The 2,889-nt window shown below is 34.4% G+C and overlaps 1 protein-coding gene across 1 annotated transcript; it reads left to right on the forward strand.

Annotated features, from left to right (window-relative positions):
* LOC107613886 (ER membrane protein complex subunit 7 homolog) lies at window positions 34–2,565 on the forward strand. The gene is made up of 7 exons (XM_016316074.2): window positions 34–256; window positions 360–406; window positions 1,085–1,193; window positions 1,382–1,445; window positions 1,541–1,657; window positions 1,764–1,872; window positions 2,092–2,565. The coding sequence occupies exons 1-7, from the start codon at window positions 174–176 to the stop codon at window positions 2,184–2,186; spliced, it is 624 nt and encodes a 207-aa protein (XP_016171560.1). The 5' UTR covers window positions 34–173; the 3' UTR covers window positions 2,187–2,565.

Here is a 2,889-nt window from a genome sequence, read left to right on the forward strand (position 1 = left end):
AATAAAAAAATAACTAACATTAAAACTAATTAAAAATTAATAAGTTTCTATACTTATTCTGCAACACCAGATCCCACACACCCCAGTAGAGTGGCATCTTCTCCCTCTAACAGTTGAAATCAAAACCCTGTTTTTGGTTTCAGCTGACAAAAACAAAGCTTTCTAGATTCACGATGCAACCCAAATCGCCTTTGCTGCTGCTTCTTCTCTCTCTTCAATTATTCATCTGCTTCGCATTTGCTCAATCTACCACCGGGTATCAATTCTCATTTTTTCCCCTTAACCCTAATTTTCCGATTGTTCTCTCCGATTTAGAATTATGTTATGTGGATCGATTTTAATCCTAATTTTTTTTCCAGGTCCGCCGAAGGTTACACCATTTATGGTCGAGTGAAGATCCCCAGCAGTATGTTTTGTTTTTCCTTTTTGTCACTCTGATTTTTATTTTCTTACTTTTTAGTTAATTCAAAATCTAATTGTTGGATGGTAACTGATGCGAATAACAATTGCATTCGAATTGGCAGATTTTTTAATTTTGTTCAATAAACTTTAGATGAACTAAAGTTTTCAACTTTAATATGTAGATGCACTAAAGCACTTTAATATGTGAGATTGACTTTGAATTGTTGATGGGATTGGTAATGGTGCTTGGGGTCATATGTCAGTTCAAGCTGTTCATATTGTTTTGGAGTTCACACCAGAATCAAGTTTGATTTAGTCATTCAGAATTCATCTAATTTGAAGCTTCGGTTGGTTTATAGTATCAATTTTAATTTGAAATATTTAGGAAGATGGCTGTCAGAGCCTGTTAGCATCTCCGGTGTTATTTCATTTACTTAGATGTATCTGATAATGTTAATTGAGTGGAATTCAGCAAGGTTTTGCTAGAGTTAATGGCTTGCTGTTATTAGATTAGCATCGGTTTAATAGATTTTGAAAGCTGTTTCTTTGACGAGTGAGAGTTCATTGTAGTTACTAAGAGGTTGAAATGCCAAGACTTCATTGTGGCTTATTTATAATCCTTTGTGTGCATCCATTCCTTGCATCCATTTCTTGTTAATGGTGTGCATAAATTTGTTTGCAGATTTAGGAACAAAAGACTATATAATTCCCGGAAAAGTGTCGAATGTCAAAGTCATACTCAATGGTGGTCAGAGAGTTACTTTTTTGAGGCCTGATGGATATTTCTCATTGTATCCTTTAATTTACATCTTCATTTTAAACTCATTTCAATTTGCATGATAACTGCTATTGCAATACTTCATGTTATGTTTAATTTGATCTCTCTTTGCTGTCCTGATATTGCTTTCGCAAGGTTATAGTTAATGATAGTATTTCGTTGTTGAGCAACAAACTAGTTCCTTAACATGTTTGCTTTAAGCCACAACGTCCCTGCAGGGACTCATCTAATTGAAGTGGCTGCAATGGGCTATTTCTTCTCGCCGGTGGATACTCAATCTGAAAATTTCATGTTAAATTTTTTTCCCACATTTTATTCTAGATATGCTTAGTTATCAATAATTGTTGTTTATTTGTAAAGGTACGAGTTGATGTCAGCGCCAGAAACCCCGGCAAAATACAGGCAGCATTGACGGAAAGTAGGAGGGGGCTCACTGAGTTTGTATTAGAGCCATTGAAGGAGGAACAATATTATGAGGTTGTTTAAGTCTACAAACTATTTAGACATGTTCCCATCTTTCCTTCTTCATTCCTTTCAAATAGTCATATGAATGTCTTCGTATTGTTATCTTGTTTTGTTACAGATTAGGGAACCATTCTCTATTATGTCCATTGTGAAAAGTCCAATGGGTCTGATGGTGGGATTTATGCTCATTGTTGTCTTCCTCATGCCCAAATTAATGGAGAACATGGGTATGCCTCTTAAGTTTTTCTCTGAACTTTTTTCATTTCTGTGGTGGTTTATCTTTTTTGCATTTCCTTGGTTTATCTTTTTTTTCGAATTATCGTTGTTTATCTCTGCCAAATGGTAGTTGTTTCTCAGTGTATAGACTATAAAGCAGCATATTAGTATATTACGCCACACTTTGCATAATTTATGCTGATGGCTCCATTATGTTGTGATGGGAACAGATCCAGAAGAAATGAGACGTGCACAAGAAGAAATGAGAAATCAAGGAGTTCCATCTTTGGCAAGCATGTTACCTGGTGCTGCAAGAAGCAATTAGGTGTATCAGCAATAAGGAACAAGTGAGCAAGGTGATTGAACTGAACAGGAGCTCAAGATTTGTGGCATACTATGATTGCCAAAGTTTGTTATGGATGCTAAGAAAAATATCTTTGGTATTTATATTCTGGAATAGTTGAATTTGGAAAAATTCCTGATAAGATGTTAGAATGTTTGATTTAATTTAAACACTCAGTGTAGGACATCAATTATAATGCTCACCTTACAAACATGCACTCATATGGATAGGAACTTTTTGGTTTGAAAGTAGAAACTTGTATAATATTCTTCTAGTCATTCTTTTGCACGAGAAAAGAATTGAATTGTGATCTCTTTTTGCTGCATAGTGGATGAGTGGAGTTAGTTGTCTTGCTCTTCAAGCTTAGCACCTTATTGGCTTATTGATTACTATAGGTAGGAGAAACAAATTCTACTAAGTTCAGTTTTGTTAAAACTTTGGACCACATAACATGATGACACTCGAGCATTTTTGCTATGCAAAGCATGATGTTAAATTGTTAATGTTATACATACTCGCATGTTATCGAGTTCTAGATTGGTATGCTTTGCCCTTAAATTTCGGAATTTGGAGTGTTCTTAAACTTCTGGTGCTTCATACTTAGTATTTAGGCTAAATTATTAAAATGATACTGGAAAACTTGTTTATATAATTGAGAAAAATAATTTTAAAAAATTTAAATGGG

Source organism: Arachis ipaensis, chromosome B08 (assembly GCF_000816755.2).
Source record: "Arachis ipaensis cultivar K30076 chromosome B08, Araip1.1, whole genome shotgun sequence".
NCBI classification, from domain to species: Eukaryota; Viridiplantae; Streptophyta; class Magnoliopsida; order Fabales; family Fabaceae; genus Arachis; species Arachis ipaensis.

What these genes read in the sequence shown, in the direction of transcription:
- LOC107613886 (XM_016316074.2), top strand. Translation starts at nt 174, where the DNA reads ATGCAACCCAAATCGCCTTTGCTGCTGCTTCTTCTCTCTCTTCAATTA. An exon ending in TCGAGTGAAGATCCCCAGCA is followed by an intron (nt 407 to 1,084) that starts GTATGTTTTGTT and finishes ATTTGTTTGCAG; the next exon opens with ATTTAGGAACAAAAGACTAT. An exon ending in CCTGATGGATATTTCTCATT is followed by an intron (nt 1,194 to 1,381) that starts GTATCCTTTAAT and finishes GTTTGCTTTAAG; the next exon opens with CCACAACGTCCCTGCAGGGA.